The sequence below is a fragment of the Ruditapes philippinarum genome, unplaced genomic scaffold, assembly GCF_026571515.1.
Source record: "Ruditapes philippinarum isolate M1 unplaced genomic scaffold, ASM2657151v2 ctg1914_1_1_1_1, whole genome shotgun sequence".
Classification (NCBI taxonomy): domain Eukaryota; kingdom Metazoa; phylum Mollusca; class Bivalvia; order Venerida; family Veneridae; genus Ruditapes; species Ruditapes philippinarum.
Genome location: NW_026853824.1, coordinates 189,964 through 215,864, shown reverse-complemented (window position 1 = coordinate 215,864; position 25,901 = coordinate 189,964). Strand labels below are relative to the sequence as shown.

General features: G+C 30.5%; 1 protein-coding gene across 1 annotated transcript in view; it reads right to left on the bottom strand.

The window, feature by feature from the left end:
• The window catches only part of LOC132738074 (nuclear anchorage protein 1-like), a 163,264-nt gene that overhangs the window by 106,059 nt on the left and 31,304 nt on the right, over window positions 1-25,901 (bottom strand). Inside the window, exon 9 of the mRNA XM_060725500.1 lies at window positions 2,544-2,690. Within this exon, the coding sequence (XP_060581483.1) occupies window positions 2,544-2,690 (147 nt within the window). The remainder of the gene's footprint in view (window positions 1-2,543; window positions 2,691-25,901) is intronic.

The following is a 25,901-nucleotide window of genomic DNA, read 5'->3' as shown; positions in this document are numbered from 1 at the left end:
AAAACACTCACATATCAATATTTACCTGGAGTAAAACACTCACATATCAATATTTACCTAGAGTAAAACACTCACATATCAATATTTACTGTATCTAGAGTAAAACACTCACATATCAATATTTACTGTATCTAGAGTAAAACACTCACATATCAATATTTACCTGGAGTAAAACACTCACATATCAATATTTACCTAGAGTAAAACACTCACATATCAATATTTACCTAGAGTAAAACACTCACATATCAATATTTACCTGGAGTAAAACACTCACATATCAATATTTACCTGGAGTAAAACACTCACATATCAATATTTACCTGAATAAAACACTCACATATCAATATTTACCTAGAGTAAAACACTCACATATCAATATTTACCTAGAGTAAAACACTCACATATCAATATTTACCAAGAGTAAAACACTCACATATCAATATTTACCTAGAGTAAAACACTCACATACCAATACAATGTACTTATTTCCTCTTTTTATAAAAAATGAATGTTTATCATTCTGCTCTTTCGGACACAACATATCTAACTTATAATTCTCTGGTGAATGGCCAAATACTAAATTTGTAAGTTAAACTTTCAATTTTTCCACACTCAGGAGGTGTGGATATAATTATTTATTACCAGAAAGGGTTACACATATTCAAGAAAGGGTAAGGGATTTACTGTTTTTCTAGAGGGGTCACAAATTAAATTTCTGTGTTATTTTCACAAGTTTTTGCCTGAATTTCACTGAAAGAAGTCCAAGTTGATATCCAAATCTCAGAGGGATTGAACATACTTGCCATATTTCAAAGGGATCATTACCCACTAACTTCCTCTTGATCCCCATATGCACCGCCAAGTCAATGTGCTGAGTGTAATTTTGGTGCAAAAATAGCCAGGAAATGTTTAACTTTACCATACAGGTGACCAATAGGGTAGGGACTTTACCTGGGGTTTGAAAAACAGAAAGTCTACAACCAGGGAGCTGGGGAAAGGACTTGGGTTACAATTCTCTACAGTGTTAGTTGCTTGATTTCTCCTGTTAATACTCCAATAAAAAGTTTTAATGCAATGTTTTCTTATGTTCTTTCAACAACACTGGAAAACTCTGAAAGCATTTTATTGATTCCTGTACAAGAACCATGCATTAAATGTAAAACAAGTTTCTCTGATCTTTTGTTCATTCACAATTTGACATAGTTTTCACTAACTGGAATAAAAGGTTCCTCCTGTGCTCCAAAGCTTCAAAGTCATCAAGGAAAGTGTTCACATTAAGTTCACTCTATTGTGTCAGAACCGTATCATTATTCAAAGGAATAATGAAAATAAAACATCATTGTTACCACAACTGCCTTTATCATCATCATCATCATCATCATCAAAAAGAACAACAGCATTATCATCATCATCAACAACATCATCATCATCAACATCAATTACAACAACATCAATAACATCAACATAAACAACAACAACAGCAACAACATAATCATCATCATCAAGAACAACATCATCATCATCAACAACAACATCATCATCATCAAGAACAACAACAACATCATCATCATCATCAACAACAACATCATCAACAACATCATCATCATCAACAACAACATCATCATCATCAACATCAACAACATCATCAACAACAACAACAACATCATCATCAACAACAACAACAACAACAACAACATCATAATCATCATCAACAACAACAACAACATCATCATCAACAACATCATCATCATCACAAAACATTCTGCATTTATTTAGTGTCTTTTTCGTTTATAAATTCTAAATCAAAAGTTATTATTATCATCTCAATGTATCTGTCTCTTCTTTGCTAAGAAAACAATACAATTTTATGAATATAACATATTGTAATTTCATTTGCAAAATAAAATGAACTATGTCCTTTTCAATTTTTTTTAAGAGACCATTTTACAGCCATAAATCTACAAAAACTGACAACATAACCATTATTCTTACATATCCAATGCTCTTATGTCAAATATACTTGAATCCAACATAGAAAGATCTTATCAAGGACACCTTTAAGCTAGATGACTTGCTATACTAATCTTTTGGGTTGTTCCATTCTACATGAGAATCTCTATTGCCTCAGTAACATACCTTATATATTGGTATTTGTATCATCTATCACCAATAACAGAAGATACCTGAATTATACCGGTTACATATACATCATGTGTACCCTATCTCAACACAAGGGTGAATAGTGGGGATTTTCAATTTGGATAAAATGAACAAAGCCCTGGAAAAATTCCTATCCTGTAGACAACAAACAAAACCTCAAAATATCCCAAGCAAGTTATACCGAATCTCTGACACACAAAAATATATCCTGTTTCAATAACATTCATGCTCTTTAGTGCTGGGATAGCTGAATGGTAAAAACACCCCTCATTTTTTCAGCTACCAAACCATGTAACTTATGACTGAAGGACATCAAAACTTGACAATAAATGAAACAAAGGACACATTTGAAGAAATATTTCTATAAGCAAATTAGGAACCTGTCTATATTGTTGTGTGATATCGGATTCCTGACCCTGTCCACCCGAGCCCTCATCTTCCTTACTGTTACGACGTTCTCGTGACCGGTCAATCTCTGTACGCAGACTGTCCAGCTGGTTCTCATACTGGCCTCGTAGACTCTCAAGCTGAAATATATATACAATAACATTTAGTAGAGCTCTTAAACAAATTTAGATATATCATAACATTGAGTAAATAGCCATTAAAGAAATATCTATATAATAACATTGAGAATCTAGCTCTTATAATTATATACAATAAGTATTTAGCCATTCAAGATATTCTAAATGAGTAGTATCATAAGAAATATTGTAGAAAATGCAATAACATTAAGTAGCTCTTAAAAACTTTTAAAAGTTAGTGATATCATAGAGAATATAGTAGAAATTATATTATACAATTATATTGAGTAAATATTGCTTATATAAAAGAAATTACCATCAGAAATATGGATGAATTATAGTAGAAACTAAGTTATAACAGCTAGAAAATAGTGCTTAGTGATAATATTATAGGACTTTCTATATGAATGGTTTCATAGCAAATAAAGTACAAAAAGTAATGCAAAGAGTTCAAAGAGGTTTCTAAATATATGTATCAGTAGTAGAAAAGAGGTGAGTAATTTTGTTTAAAATTAACCTGTAATGAAAAATATCATGCCAGAGGTAGTCAATAACATTTTAGAAAATAGTCTATTCATGAATATCATCAAACGAAACAAAGTTATGTAATAATACTGTTAAAATAGCCCTTAAAGACATAATATATGCAAGATACATCAGAAACCAAGAAATACAAAAAACATTAAGTAAATCATCAGTATAGATATTAATGCACATTATCATACAAGATACAGTATAGTATAGAAACAAAGTATGCCTTGAAACATTTACTTCCAGACAAATATTACATCTTATTTAATATCGAATTTGAAAATGTCTTTCTTCTAGTGCTGACTGGTTTGGCTCTTATTCTAGCTGGTGGCATTATAAGGCAAGTAATTTACCCTTGATCTACTGAAACCAAAAAGTTTTCTTATAGTATAGAGCCAGGCCAGCCTGCTCAATCATCTGATCAGGTTAGGGGTTAATACTGTGGGTATTCTGACAATTCATTAATAAGTTATTACTTATAAATGTACAAAATATTGTTATATAATAATAGTAAAAGAAATATCAAAGGTTAGATGTACTACAACTTTTTCTTAATTAATGACAAATTAGAAATGAAATTGTCTGATCATTTCTATGCTAACAGATTTTTGTTTTAAAGTTTAATACTGAGTCAACAGCACTCATTAACAACTGACTGGCATAGAATATTGATCATACTCCAAGATTTTTCAATATCCCCCCCCCCCCACTACCACCACCAGACAGACATGAACACCATTGAAACACATAATTATTCATTCACTGTATGGACAGATGTGATGATATAAAATATGTATGGAGAAAAATTTATTGTACATTTTTTAGGTTCACTTCTAACAGATGAACACTGTTGTTTTTCTTCCATCATATATTTTCTATAGAAGATGAACTTTATAAACATACATTCTAATAGTTGTCATTTATATGGCAAACAGCTTTAAACTCTTCATGTCATGTTATAAAATATATATTACTTCATATTTTTCATACAATTGTATTGGGAAAAAAAGGGACTACATGTAACTTTTATATGATGGGGATTAACCTTTAGATGAAATTAATGTTAATCATTAATTTATATTCAAAATTTATACACCATTCAAGTAAATGTCCATTATTTTGTTCAATTATTTTGCAATATCATTACACTTCCTTTTGAACCAAACTGTTCAAGCCTTAAGGCAAGGTTTTCAAGAATATGAATAGAAAGATATAGAATATAAAAATTTATTGCTAAAGGTGTCGTCAAAAGTGTACATTTTTGGCACATCAATAAATGTGTGGATATTTTAGATTACCAATAATTAGGTAGGATTTGATCATTTCAAGTACTGAGAGATAAAATTCCTTGTATGCAAACTTTATGGTAGTCATATGAAGTCTAATAAATGCCCCATATCTTCTGTATGTGAGGGGGCGGGGACAAATGTTAAATTTATTTTATTGAAAAATCAATATACCAAGACAAGTGTAGGACAAAAGCCCTCCCATCCAAAAATGACAAGACGGACAAATGCTATCCTGTGAAAATGATAGGGCCTGTCAAACTGCTGCCCTGTCATTTTTTGAGGAGAGCTTTTGTCGGCCCTTTCATTTTCACAGTAGGGCTTTTGTCCGCCCCGTCATTTACATGGGCAGGCTTTTGTACGCCTTCTCTTTTTTGGATGGGAGGGCTTTTGTCCGTTTCCCTGCCAACACATATCAGACAATATGATGTGAAGTGTTAACTGTAAAATAACTTTGTATCGTATACTTGGCATGCTACTTAACTGTCAATGTATATATTTTACACTTATAATAAAAAACTTGTTGTATTTTTCCATTTTCCTTTTATTCTGATTATAATCAAACAGTTAAAGTTGAGCAACCAGCAGTTTTGAGTATGTTAGGACAATATTGATGTACAGAATGGCCTGACTTTAAACTGATAACTTAATGGCAAATTAGTTTCATCACTACAATTCATAGAATATGTGTTTTAAGAAAATTTTACATGTTTTAAGATTAGTATATATATGTATTTATATATCAGTACTTTTCTTTGTAATAACTATATATGAGCCGCGTCACGATAAAACCTGATCAGGATCTATGCTGTTCGCTATCAGTTTCTCTACTTGTAATAGGGTTTGTAAGTGAACAGCATGGATCCTGATCAGACTGTGTGGATGCGCAGGCTGGTCTTGATCCATGCTGGTCGCAAATGCACTATGTTGGTTTTGTCGTGACACGGCTCATATATATCAATATCTTGACTTTATTCTAATATCAATGGATTTATTTTTATATTTCTAAACATGCATACATGTGTATGCTGAAAAATCTTCTTAAATTGTGTTTTAAAATTTCCAGCTTGCTTAAATACATAAATACGGAATTCTTAAATCAATAAATTGTAAATATTTACCTATAAAATACATTGTTTAACTTATCTTATGACAGCCTTTAAAATGAGATACACTCTAGATCTATATTACAGTAGAGGTTTAAGATAACTTATAAGTTACTTTATTTGATAGGTTTCTAAATGATACAGTTTGGTATACTGAATTTCATAGTGACTTATGTTTGAGTATTAAAGGAATTGAAGTACAATAAACAATTTGAATTTTTTTATACAAGATTTGAACATATATTAATGGTCAATGACATAAATTTCAATTCAAAACAAATATCGACTGTTACATGCCAGTCTATACTTTTATGTTTTAGTATAGTCAAACTTCAGTCATAGACTCCCTCCAATTAAACTAACTATAGACTACAACTGTCAATAAAAGTCCATCTTTTATATTCCCATTTGAAAACTTTTAGAAAACAATTACTTGCGTATAACTATAAGTATGAAAATTCTGATAAAAACTTATTAGATCATGGAGAACAGTAAAATATTATTTCACTTAAAAAAAAAGAAGAAGGAGAGCAGTAAGACAGATTTAGTGTTATAAGAATGCATATTATATAAGAAAACAGGAATAGGACTAGCACAACATTATACTTTATATGATTATCACCATCATTATACCATGAGCTGGTTGCTATAATCAAAGGTTTCACATAAAAAAATATGTAATCAGGACAACATTAATATACCTTCTGTTTGGCCATTTCAATAAGAAAGCCCTCGGGCTGCCATCTCAGTACAAGACCCTCGTCTCTGTCCTTCTCAAGCCCATGAAGGCTCATACGATTGATTCGGAACATGATTTAAGAGTTTACTCAATAGTTCAGACAAAACAATGACTTCGAAAAACTTGAACTTAATTATTTTAATAATATTTCTCTCCAATGTTACTTAAGTTGTCGGGCTTTGATTAAATGTTGTGTTTTATTTTAAATAAAATTCATTTTTCTTGCCTTTTCCTAACTGTAAGAAATATGAAAAAATTATATTACAAGCAGTGGTGCTTCAAGATTTCTGAAGTAGAACCCAGGTTGCATAAAATTTGTGGAAATTCTTTTTTAAATCAATTTATACAAGTAAAAAAAAAATAAAATCTAATTGTAACAAAACTGTATTACTAAGTTGCGGGGAAAAAATTGGTTTCCATAATGCAAAAGCAAGGGTATTAATAAACTATATAATGATAGTTATATTAACTTCTGTATAACACATAGGAACATGAAAGATTTCTTAAAAGGTCATAATGACAATTTAGTTTACTTGTAGCAAGTGTTACGCAAAAGTTTCTTTAATATCATTAAGAAATTGTATAGTCACCCTATACATACAACTAAAAGTCTTCAAAATCACCATCGGACTTGGCTAAAGATTAACATAATCTTTTATTATTGCATTTGTCATAAGTACTGGTAAAGTTATCGAATCAGGCTTAATTCCATTTCAAAAACTTTGTGTGTAATGTTATTTTTTTTATAATGTTTAATCTGTCAAAGTTTTTTTTTCTCCACTTTTACAAGAATAACTGAGAGTTTTAAAGAACAATAAATTAATATTTCATGCACTTCTTTCTTTGTTAAATCCAATCCATTTCTTTGATTATTCTTTTTTTATTAAGAAAATTCCAAATATCCTTGTTTTTTTTTATTAAAGATTAAAAATTTGAAAAGTCCTTCACTCCTTCCAGTTGTTTCCCGATCCCCTACCCCATTTCGTATGACAAAATCACCCGTCTATACACAAAACTACACATGGCTATATCAGTCATCTTATTAATTAGGGATCTAATTAATTATTAATCCCTCTAACTGTGTAATAGTTCCACATAATTACAACATATCCAGCCAACCAAACCATAGTAGTCTAAAATCTACCCCTTTTTTTCTTGGCCAGATTATTGGAAATTATATACATGTCCATATGTTACAAGGTTTTGTCTTTAAGTCACTAATTGAATTATTAATGAGACCAAATAATGAATAAGTGAAAGAAACATATGTCCCCTTTATTTTCTTGTATTGTACAAATGAATACAATGTCCACACCTGGAACAAACTGAAAACTTTGTTTTACTTTTTTTGTCAAATTTATCAAAGTTCAAATGAATAAATATGTTTAAGAAAAATGTAGCATTAAATTTAAACAATTTTGAATTAATTAGATTCACTTAAGAATAAATGATCTTAAAATAATACAATCCCTTTACATCACAAGTTAAAAAATAATTTTGCATCTTTACATTCTTTAATACATGTATTAGATATGAATGTTTTATTTGATGTGAAATTCAACATTTTAAGAAACAATAAATTTTGATCAATTAGTGACAGTAAATACAAATTCTATGCTGAAAAGTCAGCATCTTATTTATGTAATTTTAGATAAAATTGTCAATTTCTATTGATTCTTAATTGTAACATACACTCCATTAATAAATATGACTGAAAATAACAGTAAAACAAATAAGAACCAGAGCTGATGCATGGTCCAGTGGCAGACTGCAAATCAATGGAGTTACAAAGTACGTCTGATTCTCAATGAAATCCTTACTTAGCCTGCTAGCAGTAACAGATTTTACTGTGCAACTTGTGCAGATCAAGATCAGCCCACACATTTTGAAATTTTTCACTAAAAATTATGAATGGTTTTGCTTCAGTTGAAAGATGGACAAATCCATTTAAGATATTTTGTGATGTAAGTCTTTAAGATGAAAAATCTTTAAAATGACTTTTTACAATAGAACTTGTTTTTTGATGATATTACACGCTTTCAGATTGAAATCAGTTCACACGTACATGTCTTTTATTTTTTTAAATTTCTAAAACCTCACATATACAGATTACCAAAAGACCTAAGTTTCATGTTGTAATGTTGACAGAAAATGGAAACCATCTTTGAATGACAGATCTATTCACACATTTTCTCGGCAATACATATGGGGATACTGAATGGTTAATATTTAATAAGATATCACATAAAAGGCATCTTTACTTCTTATTTATTTACAAATCTAATTAACACAATTACAATAATTATTGAACAATCATGCCTCACTACTTGTAGGTTTTAGACAATAGAGAAATTTAAGTTTATTAAATATTAACCACTTGTAAGCTTAAAAAAAAGAGCCAACATTTAAGCTTGATAAAAGGGAAGACAATTTGAAAATTTTAGAATAAATCATTTACATTCTTTAAAGGGAGACAACTTTTAAGTTTTAACAAAAGAGCCAACATTATTATAAGAAAATTTGAAAGTCTTTAAAAAAATAGACATTTAAGCTTGTAAAAAGGAAGAGAACTTCTAAGTCTTAAAATAAAAGACACAATGTTTAAGCTTGTAAGAAGGGGAGACAATTTGAAAGTTTTTGAATAAACAGCAATATAGACCTCAAGCTTTTGTTAAAGGGAGACAACTTATAAGTTTTACAACAGAGTTAACATTTAACTTGAGAAAAAGGCAGAAAAACTTTTAAAGTTTTAGACATTTAGAGAAAATGTTAAGAAACACAAAAGTTTGAGACAGAAGGAAACAACATTTAAATGTAACTTTTCCCCACCAAAGCCATGCTTGAGCTAGAAAAAAGGTATTTAAAGAAAAAAATCTGATAATTATGCAACATTTTAAACATTTTTTAACAAGATTTTATCTTCTTTTTTTTTCAAAACATACTATATACTTAAATGTATCACAGTTTTTGTGTTTGGCATAAATAGAGATTGTAGTTAACATTTTAAATATTAAATTTCATGACTTGCTTTTTACCAGACAGAACAGTCATGATCTAATTGATAAACGAAAACCCTTTTTAGTTTTACTTATTTATGCAAACAAATAAAACAAACAAATAAATAAACATTTACAGTGTTGAATTTCAACACTTCTATAATCACTGAAACTTAACACCTTATATTGACTTCCATTTAATGAAGAAATTTTCACCAAATACATGTACAGTTACTAATTGACTTTTCTATGGAGGGGTTTAAATTACATGCAATATCCAATTACAAGTATCTAACAAAATTCTGTGACATTTTTTTTTACTATTATTTTTCTAAATAATTACCCCCATACCTGTAAATTTAATTAAGTGTAAAAAAATATTTCTTATCACAATATACATGTGTAAAATTGAAAAAAAAAAAAAATACCCAAATTTTTTTCTATAGAAACAATATCTAGGATAATAATCAATTAGGTGGTGGTGGTAGTTGCCTCCAATTTTGCAAGAAACTAATAACTTCTGTACATGCCAGAGTAGAGCTCGGTACAGTGCTAATGACTGTAGAAAAGATTTCATAATCAATCACAATGAAAGTGATCTGCACAGTCTGAGAATCAAACCCGGATCGCCAGATTTACAGTCCAACACTTAACGTATTGAGCTAACCTAACAGCTAAAAAAAGATAAAACTATACTGATGTTTAAGTTAAATACCCCTATAAAACCATAAATAGTGGTATTAAGCCTCAGCTTTACTTAGTTTCTTAGTTTTATAGCAGACTCACTAAAGTCAAACAAAATGAATTGAAACAAATGAAATCATTAAAAAGGACTTTATTACCTCCCTTGAACAAACTGAAATTAAACCTTGGGAGATTTATTACTTTTGTTGCATTCTTTTGCTTCAATTAATCTTCCTTTTTTTAAAGTTTAATTTATAGACACTGTCAAATCATTATGCTAATTAGTTAAAATTGTCCTTCTCAGTCCCTTATTGCCTATATTAACAGTCTTGAATCAAGAATTAATTCTCTCTTAGAATTTGTCTTATTTTAAAATTCAATGGCATAAACTGAACAATGAAACCATTTTGACCTGAAATCTTTAAAAGTGAGTTACTGAAGGATACTTAAAAAATATTTCTCAATATTAAGATGCTGAAATTATGTGCTGTTTAAAATTTGTTCTTGTTGGTTTGCAATGAAAGCTTTGATGATTTAAATCATTTTAGACACTTTTTGCCTAGATTCACCAGCAGTTCTTACATCATTATGATTCCAGTTGGCGTTGAGTGGTACACACATTGGTAACCAAGCCCTGAATCTATGCAAACTGTGTGGACCCTTAATAGAATTGTGTGCTTCTATATACAAGACTTGTTTCCTCTCTATATTTTCAAGAGTTGTAGCTCTTAAATGTTTACATTTAGAGTTCAAGTTCTAGAATGGCTGGAATATTTATAGGAGTGCTTGAATATTTACAAAAGTGTATTTGCCCTTGACTCTTTACAACAGTTGTGTCCCTTTAATCTATATATTTTCTTAAATAAAATTATCTTCATTAATTGTTATTTGTATAGTTAGCATCAAGTAAGCTGAAGATCTTCTTAACAAGTTATATTTTCATTCATTTAGTTTAAAGGTGAACTGTATTAGAATGTCTTAAGGCTTGTTGAGTACAAGATTTGCAAAAAGGGAGGAAACTGAATGGGGTATACAAACAATGTCACAATATACTTGTAGAATAAATATGTACTTATTTACAATTAAAGATATATTTTAATTGCTTGAGCAAACAGTAGCCTCATTTCTAATATATTGGGGTTCAGATTTATTTCAATGCATTCTATTGTGTGGTAGAGCACTGTTACAAGAATGAATCTAAACCACCTGTTTTAAACTGTTTTTGACATGTCCAAAAAAATACAACCCACAATAAACCTTAAATGAAGCCATTTGTATAGCTATATGCTTTTCAATATAAAAATAAACAGGGTATATGAAATATATTGTATCAATATTTACTCAAAGCTACTGTAAACTTTTCAGGTCATATAAATGACAAAAAAATGCTGACAAAGCAAATTTTGGAGAAAAAAATCTTTTATGTGTCAAAGGTAAACCATAGATTTTTAATACAGTTTTTGAAAATTGTTTCCTTAATTTGCTTTTGAATAATGAAATCATTGAAGGTACAGAACCAAACTTAAGATTTTAAAGGAAGGCTTCAGGACTTTTTCATACATTCTTTGTTGATTTCCCTATCTAACACATTGACAAATATCAATTTCCTCAATAAGAAACACATGAATAAAAACATTTATTTATTAAAGGTTGATGTTAATATTTGCATGTTCTAAAACACATTATACTAGTGCAAACTAATTGACATTAAATATTTCATTCATGTCCTCAGAAATGTTCAAAAAAATGTGCACAAATTTTTGTTCTGGATGGATTTATCACTTAAAATCTTGTAAGAATTTAATATTGGACCAATTCAATTTTATTTGTTGCAATTAGAAAATATAATATAATTACAATAATGGGGCAAAATAATAAATAACTCATATCTCTTAAATGTTTTTTTTGGTCTTGTTTTTTTTACTTAATCACAATGTCCTTTTACTACAAGTATTGCTCACACTGTGAATGGCATTATACCTATGTAGTATTTAATATATATTTATCAAAATTTAATATCATTAATTACACTTTTGCTAAATTAAGATCATTCACCATAATAATTCAGATAGTAAATGCTCACTAGTAATTCATCTATTGGCCAAACCATTTCTGACTCAAAAATCTGATAGCCATGGTGCCATAACTCATTCATTGCACATAAATGATGCCATAACTCAATTATTGCACATCCATGATGCCAAAACCCAGTTAATGCACATCCATTATGCCATAACTCAATTACTAGTATTGCACATTCCTGATGCCATAACCCAGTTATTGCACATCCATGATGCCAAAACCATGTTACTGCACATCCATTATGCCATAACTCGATAATTGAACATCTCTGATGCCATAACCTAGTTATTGCACATCCATGGTGCCATAACTCAATTACTGCACACCCATGATGCCATAACTCAATTATTGCCTATCCCTGGTGCCATAACTCAATTACTGCACATCCAGGGTGCCATAACCCAGTTATTGCACACCACAAACCGTTGTTATTTGGTAAGTGTATTGTATTACAATTAAATGGCATGTAGCCATTTATCATTACAAATATACAGTACTTAATGAATCATGGTGTTATTTTACTTTAAATTTTCTATAGAGGATTAAAGACCCAGATGTACTTAGCCACCCATGGCTGGTATTAACAGTATAGAAATATATAATATCAAGATACTTTACCCCTATTTGCCAAACATTTTCAGTAAATAAAACTAGGTAAACATCAGGCTTGTGACAGCTCTTCACTAAAGTCAAGAGTACATAGATCTATTGATCATTGTTTTTCTTTAAACAATCTATTTGACCAGTCCATATCAGTTACTGTATTGGTCAATGATTTAATTTAGAATTTTATCTCGAAAACTGTTTCAATTGATATTTACATGTTCGTACAAGAGGCAATAAATCCTGCCAGAAATGTGACCAGTAACTTACTGTGAAAAATAAAAAGACAATTAAAATTCATATATACAATACATATACAGTAGTACAAGTTTTGTACACAGAAACACTTGACTTTAAGCAAGTATTTCTGGAGTACTTGCCATGTTATCCCTACACCAATCAAACTTTGTAATTCTGCTCATTCCAACTTCAGCTACTGTATCTTGTAGAGTTAATACATGTCCATAAGAATGCTGCAATGCCTGTACCCCAGTATTCATTTTAAAATGGTAAAAAATACTTCATATTGACAACATTAAAGAACAAGTAAGATGTGTTTCTTAAATTAACTTTACTAAGATTACAAAACACTGTATAAAGGGTCCATAACTCTGCAAATCATTATTGAAATTAAATTATAAAAAAATCCCCACTAAAATTTGGATTGCATGACACTACAAGATTTTTTGGTGATGTAAGTTTCAAAAAATGTTGAATTTGAAGGAACATAAATGTTTTATTGTAAATGGATATGAAGAACACAACTAGACCAATCCGAAGTTAATGCTATAGTTAATTTGTGCGAATATTGACTTTGTTATGCTTTATTATCACCATTGCCAAACTTTACAGTAAATTTTATGAGTTGTGTTTTTGTATTCTATTTTTGTGTAATAATTATGACAATAATGCAAATATCTCAGTTAAATTGTGATGTTTTTAACTTTTTACCCTGCTTCATCAACAACTGATCAACATGTGAGGGTAAAAGGTGTTAAACAAGCCAAAAATTCCTACAAAATGACTGATCCAGTTGTGAACTATCATTAATTATATTACTAGCAAGGATGATATTGATTCTTTTAATCTTTGTTATTCAATCAATATTGATGGATCAACATTTTATCTCTGGTTATGCCACTTCGATTCTCATTTTTAATATCAATAACGAAATTAAATTTTACTCAAAGACAAACTGAACATTATGATTAATTGTGATTTTATGTTTAAGTTGTTATAAAACTGCATGTTTGTAACCCTAATTCTGATCTGCCTATTTTATTAATATATATTCAAGGATGCTGCAAATTTATAAAAAAAAATGTTGTTTTCATTAACAAAAGCCATTACATAGTAGTATAAATTTGTTAAAAACACTTTTGAAACATTATAATTTATGGCTATTGTATATAAACAAATAACCTTTGCTTTTAATTATTAAAGCTTGTTATTAAAGATAATCTATATTTCTTCTTTTTTTTTCAAAAAATATAAAAATACAAAAAAAATATATCAGAATGTGTCAGATTTCCAATCAGTACTTTGAAAATCTTAAAAAACAATTAAAGCACACTTCATCAATTGTTTAAAATACACAATGTTTTATGCGAGTAAACAATAATGTCTTCATAGTTTAAGTTATGCCAAAGAAATTTGATATAACTGATCTTTATTGTTCAAGGCTTTTTGTATACCATTTAACACAATGCTTAATTTAGGTTGACCGTTTTATAAAAATCTTTGCTTTGTAATGTCAACAAATTTTATGTCCTTATTGATTAAACGTGTCGTAACATTTGAATAAAATATCTGTAAATGTAAATTTCTAGAGACCTATCCTTATTTTCTTAAATATATATTGCATGTTGAAAAATTTCCCCAAAGAATGAATTTATTTGTTAGTGATATTAAATTGATTTTGTATTTTAAAGTCATTATGAAATCAAGACTGTTACAACAAGAGCCCGGTTAGAGCCGGGTGATGCTCCCCGAATAGGTTTTGGACACAGGAAAGTACACCTCTTGTAGTTTCAGAGTTATGTCCGTGGAAAAAGTTCAAAGTGCAATTATTCCAAAATTAGGCAAGGCAGAGTTACAGTTCTTTGCACTGCACTTCTAATCAATGTGATCTATCAACCTACAAAATTTCTTGATGATATCTCTTATGATTTCCGAGTTATGTCCTGGACAATTCAAAAAGTAAAAATAAACAAAGGGCAATAACTCCAGAATTAGGCAAGGTAGAGTTATGAATCTTGTGCACTGCACATCTACCCATTGAGATTTATCTACCTACAAAGTTTCATGTTGATATCTCTTATAGTTTTACAGCTATGTCCTGGACAAGATTTTTCTAAAAGGGGAGATTATTCAAAAATAAGGCTTAACAGAGTTATGGTTCTTTTGCACTGCACCTCTACTCAATGAGATCTATCTACCTACAATGTTTCATGTTGATATCTCTTAAAGTTTTAGAGTTATGCCCCGGACAAGATTTTTCTATAAGGGGAGATAATTCAAAAACCAGGCAAAATAGAGTTATGGTTCTTTGACACTGCACTCCCCCTCGATGCCCCTAACCACTGTATGAAGTTTCAACAAATTATCTCCAAGGGTTTTCAAGTTATGTTCCGGACAAAGTTCAAGTTCAAAGTATTAAAATAAACAAAGGGCAATAACTCCAAAATTAGGACAAAAAGAGTTATTGTTCTTATGCACTGCACATCTACGCATTGAGATCTATTCACCTACAAAGTTTCATGTTGATATCTCTTATAGTTTTAGAGTTATGCCCCGGACAAGATTTTTCTATAAGGGGAGATAATTCAAAAAAGTGAGCAAAATAGAGTTATGGTTCTTTGACACTGCACTCCCCCTCGATGCCCTCTACCACTGTATGAAGTTTCAACAAATTATCTCCAAGGGTTTTCAAGTTATGTTCCGGACAAAGTTCAAAGTATTAAAATTAACAAAGGGCAATAACTCCAAAATTAGGATGAAAAGAGTTATTGTTCTTATGCACTGCACATCTACCCATTGAGATCTATTCACCTACAAAGTTTCATGTTGATATCTCTTATAATTTTAGAGTTATGCCCCGGACAAGATTTTTCTATAAGGGGAGATAATTCAAAAACCGGGCAAAATAAAGTTATGGTTCTTTGACACTGCACTCCCCCTCGATGCCCTCTACCACTGTATGAAGTTTCAACAAATTATCTCCAAGGGTTTTCAAATTATGCTCCGGACAAGACAACGGACGGACAGATGGACAGACGGACGGACGGACAGACGGACAAGGCGCCGACTATATGCTCCCCCGAAATTTTTCGGGGAGCATAAAAACAGTTAAGTCAGCACAAATCTTTAAGATAGTTGAAATTTAGAGATTCTATATTGGAAATGTACCAAAATTACACCGGAGTATACAAATAATTCACCAGCAGTACATTAATTTTGTATATATAAGAAATTTACCAGTAAATCATTAATTTAACAGTTTTCCAGTACTTTAATACTGTAGAGGTTAATATTACCAAATTACTGGTTGCTCACCATCATTTCACAGGTATCATTCCTGCATACAACCTATTGGTAGCAATATACTATAACTTTATCAGTGTTATACCAGTAACATGAAAGTATCATACAAGTATTTTACCTACATAGAACAAGCATACACCAGTACTTTACAAGTATTTCCCAGCATTATACCAGTATACCAGTGCTTCACCAGTATTTTACCAGTGTTCAGTTTCCACGGCAATATACAAGTAACATTTCATCCATTAACAAAGCCTCTAACAATCTTAATCATTGCAATATTTATTATTATATCTTAAGACTGGAGCCTCCTTTTATCACATCAAGTATATAATTCTCCATTTAGTCTATAAAAACAACAAATAAGAAGATATGACAACCTACTGGAGAAATGACAATCTGTATCAGTCATATGATGTGATCAATACAATCTCTGTATTTATCATCAACAACTGCAATAATCAATCTTATACAGGATGAAATTTTAAACTGGTCATAGAATATCAATACATAATTTATTGATAAATGATATAATAACAAAATTGGTTACAATCTAGTCATTAAAATTAATTTTGATGTGGATCATGTTACTATGCATAATCTGTATATATATATATGTAATTTTCTCTTCTCAACCTCTCCAACCATCCAACCAACTCTTCATTTCAATGTCCACTCCCACCCCTTCTTCACTTCAAAGGTATATTTAAAAGTAGCAGCCTTCATGTCATTCTGGCTTAACAAAATTTTATTTTTAATTATTTTATGAACCAGAAGAACAGTGAAGTTGGATACTTTGAATGTTGTCCAATAAAGTCAAACTGAAAGTGAGGCAGGCTTGGTTTACATTAATAAACAGTAGGTGTTGTTTACTATCACTAAAGCACCTTCTTAAGAAAAATGCAACATTTAACAAGTTTCCGAGAGTACATCTCTTTTCTCAGTGCTGGATAGTAAATTGCCAATTTTCTAAATGAAAAGATAATTTGAAACTTATTGTTTGATCATGTAATCATTGATGTAATGACCAATTTCAAGACTTTGACCTTTGACCCAAATTGGGTCTGACATAAAAATACATCAAAATGCATTTACATACAAAGTTCAAAGCTCCCAAGGTCAATGGATTTTGAATTAATGACCAACTTTATGTTTTGCTATTACAAGTGACCTTGACCTTTTGGCCTTGAAATTGTTGTGACATATATAGAACTGACCTTTTGGCCTTGAAATTGTTTCAACATATAGAACTAACTATTAAAGGTGCATTTGTGATGTTGCCAAGTGGGTCGTGACAATCTTCTTTGAAAAGAGGAGCCTAAAATAGCATATAGGTTGTATAATTGAGGGTTTAGGAAGAAACCACATATACATTGTACCTAATGAGCTAATATACCAGGCAAGATGTGAAATCAATATTTTTATCATGAACAAATAATGAACACTTGCAGATATTGATCCATTTCTAACAAAAGTCCTCTGTCTTCCAAATATTGTGCCATTAAAACATTATGAAACATTTATTATTTGCAATAATTTTAAATCATATTATAGGAAAAATACAGTAAGATTCAGACATTGCTTTTAGATTTTAGGCCATTCCATGCATTAAAGCATATAATATTGTCTTTAAACTAGTTCATGCTTTTATGTTTGTTCTCCTTGTCTCCCTTGCATGCAGATTGCAATATCTGATAAATCTCTGCAGTTGCTTCCTGGACCTAACTGGTACTTCTCTTCACCTTAGTGCAGTAAAGAGTTAATTACTATTAAATCATATAAGGAGTTAGCTTGTTACTGCATTAAGGTGACAATATGATGAAAAGTGGTTATTACCACATAAGGGCTTAAGAACCTGCACTCCCTGAGTAGAGAGACAAACATTTAAACAACCAGGCCACAGCTCTATTTTAAACTAGTCTTTGAAATGAAGTGATTACCAAGAATTAAATCTGAACTGTAAGGTAAATTTTTCAAAATTTGAACTAACTTATGAACCAAATTTTTGAATTAGAATATTAATGAAGAATGATCTGGAATTTTTGTGTATATATGAACTGAAGCTTGAATTTAAATGATTTTTTAATGTACCAGACCTGGATTTCGAGTGATTGCCTGAGTGATATGTCTTAAACTTAGAGTGATACACTATGAATCAGTTCCTTACTTATAGTGATAACAAACAATTTTGGTAATTATTTGTGTTATTTTTTCTGAACTCAACTTGAAGGAATAATTCATATACTGAAAATTTGAATTAAAGTTTACTGTATGTGTAGAAATATTCGCGGGCTTCAAATTTTCGCGATCTTCGCGGTGACATTCGATCCGCGAATTTATGTTCAGCGCGAATATTTCTACACATATAATTTCTTAATAGTCATATTTTCGCGCATCTATAGAACAATGTATATCAGTGTGTTCACGGCTGCCATAAGTCTGGTAACCGTGGCGCTTTCAAAGTGTGATTTTACTGTTGTATAAACTGTTCATGTAACATTCAGCTCTGTATATTAATCAGTTTGCTAGTGTATTATTGTTTGACTGATATGATTATCGGATGCATGTATAAGTATATACATTTTTGAATTATACCATTGCATCATGCTATTTATTTCATAGTCTGAGTCATAAAAGTCTTGACATCTGATCAGATTATATTTTGTTTTTCTAAACAAACAATACAAATAACACAAACATTAACGATTCTAAATGATGAAAACATGGAAAACAAAACACAATTACTCAGTCAACATCTTAACAATATTGGTGAAAAGATTATGGTCTCATTCTTTGCTGTTTAAAACTGTGAAAAATCACGCACGTTAACGGACGTTCTTTTGTTTGCAATAATCTGTCCGCTAGACAAATTGAATGTCTTTATTCTGTACAATAGGGTATTGTTTGACACCAGGTGTTGAAAATAACTGTGAAATCCCACAATGATTACATTAAAAGTATGTAAAAGGAAAGAAAACTATTGCCTAATCGTGTTAGAGTAATTTCCCTTATTTTCAACATGATGGGTGTACGCGAATTTATGATTTACGGCAGTCACCTCCGCGAATTCAAAATAGCGCGAATATTTGTATATACCCCCAAAATGGACCTTTCCGCGAAAATTTGCTTCCGCGAATTTAAATACACATACAGTACCTATGAATTAACTTAATTTTAAATCAAAGTGGTAAACTTTATAAACAATCTTGAATAGATATCAAACCATAAAAAGATTTCTTATACAAGGACTATTAGATTTAAAATGATATCTTTTGGAAACTACATTGAATTATACTCTTCATCAGTATCTTGAACATTAATTAGTATTTATAAAGGTATTTTGAATTATAAATTTACAAGAATTAACAAGGAATTTAGTTAAATATTCTTAACAATTAATTAATCAATAATGTAAACTAAATGTCAATCATTTTATTAAAATTGGCAAAAAAACCACTACAAAGTAAGGGCCCAGTTACACAGACGGTCGGTCCCCAATCGGTCATTTAATTTTAGATTTAGTCGCTGTTATGATCGGTTGTCATGCGTGATTTTATTTCTGGTTTTCTGTGTAAATGGCCATCGGTGACAGACAGCAAACTCAAACGGGAATGGGTCGCTGAAATTCTTTTGGTTTTAATCGTTTGTAAATCGGAGCTAAATCGGGCGTAACGCTGATTAATCGGTGTTTGATAGCTAGTCATCAGTGGTTAAACACTTTCCGTCAGATATGGCCGGTGATTCATATTTGGTTATCTTTGTCCGATCGGCGATATCGGTGATTTAGAGCTTGCACATCTCGTGATATAGGTTGCCGTCGGTAATTTTTAAAATATTTTCACCGATCGAGAATTTTAGACGTGTTTAAAAATCCCAATCGGTAATTTTTCACCGATGAAACTTATCTTTCCCCGATAGCAGTTGATAGATGGAAAACAGGTGACCAATAGGTGATATCGGTGATAAATACATTGTCATCGGTTCACTCCATAAGTTGGATAAAAAACTACCGATCAATCACCGATGGCTCTGTGTAACTGGGGTGTAACATAGCTACTCTACTCTGTTAAAAGTATACAGCTGTTAAAAGTATACAAGAAAGAGAGTGAGAGAGAGTGAGATGGTATGCTTAAAGAATAAGATTAGACACCACATCACATCTAGGTTTGTATGAAAATCCTCCCTTACCTTTTCTTCCATTAGCTTAGCTAACATTTGTGACCCCTCCATATTCCCTTTTGGAGGAGTCTTGTCATCCCCTTTAGAATCTAAATCCATTCTAGTGACATTCTCCAATCATGACAATAAAAACCATGCAGTTCAATAAATTATTATCATAGTTAAATTGATACTAGAGAGTGGTAGTGAATATTGTCACCTGATTATTCATGGAATCATTTTACCTCTCAATTATTAAATAGCCAAGTGTCAGAGAATAATTATTCCTTGTTTTAAAATGTCTGTTATATTATAATATTACTATAATCACACGTTTCTTCAGAACAATAGATGACTAAACATAATTTTGTCTTTCTTTTCAAAATTATTTTTGCATTTATTCCATTTGTTATGAATCTGCATGGAATATTAATTAGTCCATCATTCAATATTAGAAAGTCATGGTAAACGTTCCGTTAAACATACTCTATTTACTTGTCTATACAAACTCTGTTTAATCCTATTTCACTCTCTATTTCACGTCTCCCAAACAAACTTTTAATTCATAATCAGGCAATCAATACCTTAGGAACTCTAAGACTTTTTCTATAAATAATACCCGTACCCTATATAAATATATTTACTTCTCGTGTTCACAAACATTTATACATGGGTACATGAATTATAAATCATTGCATTCATATTCCATCGAAAAATATTTAACTTTGTAATTAAAAGAAATTGGCACCAGGATATTAATGAACCACACCGGGTTAAATCCGAAAATAAAAGGGGTGGGCTTTAACAACGAAATAAACTGTCGGAAGGAATGAAAAAGGCCTTTACAGTGTGTATTGATAGACAATTGCCTATATACACTTATACCTAGATTACAATATACAAACAGATCAAGACTTGTAAAAATTTTAAATAATTCTACGCCACAGTATTTTTCGAAAATCAATATACTATAAATCAGTCACAGGTAGGTGGGCTATTCATTAATGTATGCAATAAAATCTTATTCTTTCAGTAAGTTCATAAAAATATTTCTGCTTTTCAAGCAGTATGAATAAATAAACGGCAAATATGACCCCCAAAAGAAATTTTTTGGTTACTTAAAAGTTACTATAAACAATAATATTTTACAAACAATTAAGTAATTTTGCTGCTTTTTTCTTTATATTTTCTATTTTATATACTGAAATTTTCTGGCATTGTTTTATTTTATCTTTAAAAATAATTGATCAACCAAAGCAATTTAAATACCAATAGATTTAACTTTTTATCATTTTTTTTTATTCTTGTAATAAACTATATAAACTGTACACTTATTACAATTTTAAATCTTGTAGAATTTTAACTGATTCACAAGTCAGTATTTAAAAAACATTTAATGCATTTGACCTGCATGTCCAAACATGATGCCCTTATGTCCCTCCATTTTTCTATACCAGTTTATAAACCAAATCATTTTTGTCAGTATTTTATTTTTATTACATTTTTTTACACCCACGTTCAGTTAGTTAAAATAAAACAGATCTGTGATAAGAAGAAAGAATGTTGTAGGGGTAGCAGAGGCCTTATCCTGAGGTCATGTGCTAGAATCCCACATGAGGTCACTTTCTGCTTCCCTAATCCACACTGGTGCATATACCGTATTTGTCATTTAGAGGGACTAAAGCTGCTATTTATAGGTCCTTAAATGGTATAGGACATCAATGGGAAACAAACAATCCCTTAAAAGGAAAGTTAACAAACATTGAACGTAACACATATAACATTTTTTTCTTTAATATTTTAAAAATAAAAATCATACACATTTAACCCATGTTACAGTATTATAAGGCAGAGAAGTCAGTCAAGCTTTAAGTACTATAATGCTTATATCAAAGAGGTTTCAACGCCATACTGACGTAACTCAATAGCTTAAAACAAACTAGGTACATCATTGTCATATGTCAGTCCCCGATAAAGCATAGTACTGAACATAGATATCTTCTTACACTGCAGATTACAATTCATTTCTTACATTGGTGATTACAATTCATGTAAAAGAAAATCATTCAAGCTAGAGGTATGGCCATTTAGTGATTAAGTTTGAACAAATATTTATATATAAATAACCCATTGATATATTGATAATTCTTCTTTCTTAAAAACCTTGTCAATCAATTTTTTCTGTTCAGATATCATCAAGATTTGTTGTCACTTCAATACTTGTTCCATTTTATTTATTTATTTATTTTTGTGTGATCAAAATTTTACAACAAAACCAATAAAGTTTACCACCAAAAGAAAATCTTAAAAAGATCAAAAGCATCATATTTTATCTCTGTCCTTTAATCCTCAGAATGCTATTGGCAATTTCAGGCACTTATATATTACCTGAATAATTTTATAAATAACTGGCTGTCAGACTATTATAATACTGTTTACTGATCATATGAATTTTAATATCAAAATTAATTAGCCTTTTACCAACCTATCAAAATATCTTAAATGGACTTGTCGGCTTTCAATTTGGACAAAACCATTAATCTTTTTTTAGAGAAAATTTAGAAAATTATAAGTTATTGACTGAATTAAGTGAACAGTGCAGACCATGATCAGATGGCATAGATGTACCAGCTGATCATGGTCTGCACTGGTTACATGCATAAATTCAGTTGATACCAGCCGGCCAAGGACTAAATTGATATGGATAATAAGAAATTTAAAGAGGGGGCAAGTACATTAGGAAAAGGTCAGAAGATAATTTGAATTGCATTATTTTCTTATAACTATAGTTATTGCTTTCAGATATTTGATATAGATATGCAATCAGCTGCTCCGGTACCAATGTCCTTGCTCTCAAAAAATGATTACAAATTGCATAAAAAGCAAAATTAGTTTACAAATATTGTGCACATTTGGCAGACATTCAATTTTGTTACAATTTATAATACTTTTTTTCTCTCTTTCTTTCAAGGTAAAAAGAAATGATTCATGAATATTTGATATGTATTTTATGGTATATTACACACCTCATTACAGCTAAATCTGACACCTTTCTAAATAAGTAAAAGAATTTATTGTAAGACCTATCTGCCATTACCTACAAGAATAGACAGGTTTTTATTTTCGATATATTACAAAATTACATTAGTTAATTTATGTCATATATCAAATTTGTCTTTTGATAATTTGGACCTTCCATGATTTAACTCCTTTTTTTCTACTCTTAAAATTCATTTTTTATGCAAATTATATTTATATTAACATTTGCAATTTCAGATTAATTTCTTTATGTTAATTAATATCAATGCTTTCAACAGTGTGACCTTTGAACTTGGGATCAATAAAAAGATAATCTACTGAATACAGATAAATACATCATTCAGGAAAGATTAACTTACTAACAGTACTTTTAAGTACTTTGACAACTATTTTTTGTAACTACCTGTACCTGTATATGAAAGTATGAGACATTCTCCACAATGTGGTTAAAATATGCTTATGTAATGATTTTAACAGCATTAAAATCAAATTGTTTAGTTTTATAAGACATTCATAACAAATTGCTTTTATTTCTTTCTGAAAATTGATCTATGTTTACCTTGACCTTATAACTTTTTTAATTTTTTGAAGGAAATGACAAGAGAAGTATGCTTCCAAATGGTCTAACATGGTTCAGAAAATATAATTTTCAGACACAAACTTTGCCCATACATACAAACCACTTTATCTTATCCATTTTTATATGTAAACATCTTGATATCGATAAAGCATGTCTTATTTAGGACAAGCCCTTTCAACAGACAAAAAAATATTAGTAGCACCTCTTCAAAACTGATATATAATTGATTTAAAATACCCCCTTGATAAAGTAAACACTCCAACCTTGGTTTTGAACATTACCCACTCTTGTAGTGCCTGGTTTCATAATAAAGACCATACTGTTCAATGGTAAACTTTGCTTTCTTATGTATTTTACCATTACATATCACATAGCATGAGCACATGATTTAATGTGTGATAAATCAGGCTCAAAAATATTTCAACCTTGCCCTGAAAAATCAACATTTAACATCCCTGCTGTTTTGTAGAATGTCTAAATGTTTGATTTTTAATTACATGTGTCACAGGGTCAAGTATACATTGTCCATCTTGCCAAGTGCTGTATATTTTTGGTCTGTTCGTGACCATGCCTGTCTCTGTATATTTATATGTTAATGTCCATGTCCCTTATTGTTTTCCGTAGTTATTTCTTTAATTCATATACTCATAGCTCATATCTCATATCCAATAGCCGTTACCTATACATAATAGTACTTTATAACTTTTTCAGTATCTTCGATTAACTTTTCTCGCTAATATTTCAATTTCCCCGCTAATCTGCACAACGCATGTGCACTTGAATTGAGAAATTGTTGGCGCAGGCCACGGTTTTGTTGTTGGGAAGAATAAATATTTTGAGTAGCGCATACTTGTCTTTTTACAGGTAAATAGACTTTTGCAGATGATGCTATTATTATTCATATATATTTTGCCATTCATCGATTTTTGTGATTTTCTTATTTTGCACTTGAATTGAGAAATTGTTGGCGCAGGCCACGGTTTTGTTGTTGGGAAGAATAAATATTTTGAGTAGCGCATACTTGTCTTTTTACAGACCCCTCTACCCCAGGTCCAGAACTCACAGCAGAGTCAACGACCCCTTTGTTTCGTTTGAGCTGCGACACATGTGTGAACTTTTTCTTTGTATCAATAAGTCATTATGGAAACTTTCCAGTTTAACTGTGTGGAGAAAGACCCTTTAATATGTGAATTATTTCAAACACCAATGGCACAAAAAGAGAACAATCGATCAATGTCCTAGGACTAAAGATGAAGAATCTGAATAGGCATCAGCACAAGAATGTTACATCATAGGCGAGATTTGTACACGGCAGCTGCAGAGATTCAAACTTTGCAACCAAAATAAGCAACCTTCACCTGACACCGTGATCACTAAGATTTAAGAATCTAGTGACAACCAGTTCACAACCTTAACCTGGTTTCCATGTCCAGACAATTTTTTCTGTTGTGTTACATTTGCAATTGCAAACATATGCAAACTTATATTGCCAACTGCTGTAAAACTGTTAAGCATTTTTGCCTTTACATTTTATCAATCGCCATCATGATAGAGGCATTGTATTGGCATACAGTGATTTTCCTACTTATATAACAGACTTCGTAAAAGGCCTCTTCCCAATTGAAATTTTCTTTAAAATCATGCAGTTTTCCCAAAAATCTGAACTCAAACCAGCTTTTTTACTTCCCAAATCATCAATTTTAGCGATAATTTTTTCCAAAATCAAGAGGCTAAGGCCTTAATTTTCCCAATAAAGTGAAAAAAATCACTGGCATATATATTGCCAACTCCTGTGTGATAAATGGTATTTCAGATAATTCTAAATGCCATCAAGCTTAAACTGGTCTTTTACCTTTACAAATGTTGC